At 38.6% G+C, this 2,519-nt stretch overlaps 1 protein-coding gene across 1 annotated transcript in view; it reads right to left on the reverse strand.

Annotated features, from left to right (window-relative positions):
* The window catches only part of LRP2 (LDL receptor related protein 2), a 194,855-nt gene that overhangs the window by 50,607 nt on the left and 141,729 nt on the right, over positions 1 to 2,519 (reverse strand). The window contains exon 61 of the mRNA XM_007452631.1: positions 1,582 to 1,719. Within this exon, the coding sequence (XP_007452693.1) occupies positions 1,582 to 1,719 (138 nt within the window). The remainder of the gene's footprint in view (positions 1 to 1,581; positions 1,720 to 2,519) is intronic.

Below are 2,519 nucleotides of genomic sequence, written 5' to 3' on the forward strand. Positions count from 1 at the left end.
AAAAAAAAAAAAAAAAAAAAAAGCTAAGGAGCTTTCTCAATATACATTCTGCCCAGGCCTGACATGTACTTGGACATTCTGGTTCAATAGGTCTAAGCCTAGGGTGGGACCAGAGCGTGTGCTTTTGAAACACCTCTCCCCAGGTGATTTTGATGGGTACCCAAATTGAGACTCACTGGTTTAAAAAATAAATAGAAGCAAGAGGGAAGAGATATGGGGATATATGTATATGTATAACTGATTCACTTTGTTATACAGCAGAAACTAACACACCATTGTAAAGCAATTATACTCCAATAAAGATGTTAAAAACAAAACAAAACAAAACAAAAACCAATAAATGCTGGAGAGGGTGTGGAGAAAAGGCAAGCCTCTTGCACTGTTGGTGGGAATTTAAATTGATACAGCCACTATGGAGGTTCCTTAAGAAACTATAAATAGAACTATCATATGACCCAGCAATCCCACTACTGGGCATATACCCTGAGAAAACCATAATTCAAAAAGAGTCATGTACCACAATGTTCATTGCAGCTCTATTTACAATAGCCAGGACATGGAAGCAACCTAAGTGTCCATCAACAGATGAATGGATAAAGAAGATGTGGCACATATATACAATGGAATATACTCAGCCATAAAAAGAAACGAAATTGAGTTATTTGTAGTGAGGTGGATGCACCTAGAGTCTGTCATACAGAGTGAAGTAAGTCAGGACAAGAAAAACAAATAGCGTATGCTAACACATATATATGGAATCTACAAAAAAAAAAAAAAAAAAAGGTCATGAAGTACCTAGGGGTAAGACGGGAATAAAGACACAGACCTACTACTTGAGGATATGGGGCGGGGGAAGGGTAAGCTGGGATGAAGTGAAAGAGTGGCATGGACATATATACACGACCAAACGTAAAATAGACAGCTAGTGGGAAGCAGCCGCATAGCACAGGGAGATCATGTCAGTGCTTTGTGACCACCTAGAGGGGTGGGATAGGGAGGGTGGGAGGGAGATGCAAGAGTGAGGAGATATGGGGACATGTGTATATTTATAGCTGATTGACTTTGTTATACAGCAGAAACTAACACACCATTGTAAAGCAATTATACTCCAATAAAGATGTTAAAATAAAAGATGTTTAAATAAATATGCATCATACAACAGAAAAGAATTAGATGTTCTTGAATTATGATGTAACGTGAAGTGACTAAGGACTAACTAGTTTTAAAATGTCCTAAAGGTGTTCTCTGAAGCTCTGGGGGTTTAGCAGAAGTGCTCTGAGGGGCACTGAAAGTAGGATGGAGCAGGAGAGATGTACAGCCCCACCCTACCTCAGACTTCAGCCACAGCAGATCTGCCGCTATTTATGCCAATTGCCTTTGAAGGCCACAAAATGTTTAACACTATGGATGCTTGCCCAACTTTCTCATGTTCCAAGTAGAGAACTAAGCAGGAAGGCCAAGTGAAAGCACACTAACGCACATCATGTGTCCAGTACTCAAAAATTGTACAACCGCCCTCCTGGATCACATGCTCCACATAAGAAACATTGACAACACCACCCCCCAGTCTCTCTCACTCACAGCACAGATGAAGTTCTTCATCGGAACCATCGCCACAGTCGTTATCACCATCACACTTCCAAGATGACTGGATACAAACATGATTTTTACATTCGAACATAGTAGCTGGGCAGTATGCCCCATTGGGAAAGCGAGTGGCTGTTGGTGGGGAGGAGACATAGTCAAATTATTAGAAAAAGAGACTTTTTGGAAAGCTATCTGGCTATATCTCCTTTACAGAAAGAGCTCTCCTAATGGAAAGAGTTCCATTATAGCCTGCTCTTCCTGATTCAACCAGAAGTTCTGTGGCTTTAAACTGTCTGAAATTCTGATGGAATGTTTCTTAAGGATAGATGACCAAGTCCAGTATTCAATGACATGAGTCATTCTGTGGACAGCACCACACTTTTTCGTTATAGGCAAGTGCAACCCTTCAGCGGTGTCAGCACTGGCTTTTCCTATCACCCATTTATACAGTCTCTTGGAAACCAGGTTTTAAGATGCGGCAGCCGCATTATCAACAAAATCCATCATAGACAATCATCAACAGTTAATATTTATTCAGTGATTCAAAAAGACTAAAATGCAAATGATCATATTGGCTTTATACTTTTAAGCAATCTTATGTGCCATTATTCAATTCAGAAAATGTTTAATGCTGGGACTTCATTATGTTTGAATACCCTTTTATTCATTGCTTGAATATTCTTTTACCTGCCAAGTTTTTATCCAGTTAACGATTTGTAGAGTAGCTGATAACATATAAATACTTTCGTTAGCACAGACACTTAATATATTCTCTATTTGAAATATTATTAATGAAATACACTTGAATGTCTACTGTGAAATATATGGACATGGTGACTCAGGCCCCAGGTAAACTGATAATTATCAGTGAATGCTGAATAGAAAATATCTATGGTCTTTTTTTTTTTTTTTTTTTTTTTAATACACAATGT

Source organism: Lipotes vexillifer, unplaced genomic scaffold (genome assembly GCF_000442215.2).
Source record: "Lipotes vexillifer unplaced genomic scaffold, Lipotes_vexillifer_v1.1 scaffold454, whole genome shotgun sequence".
In the NCBI taxonomy this organism is placed as follows: Eukaryota; Metazoa; Chordata; class Mammalia; order Artiodactyla; family Lipotidae; genus Lipotes; species Lipotes vexillifer.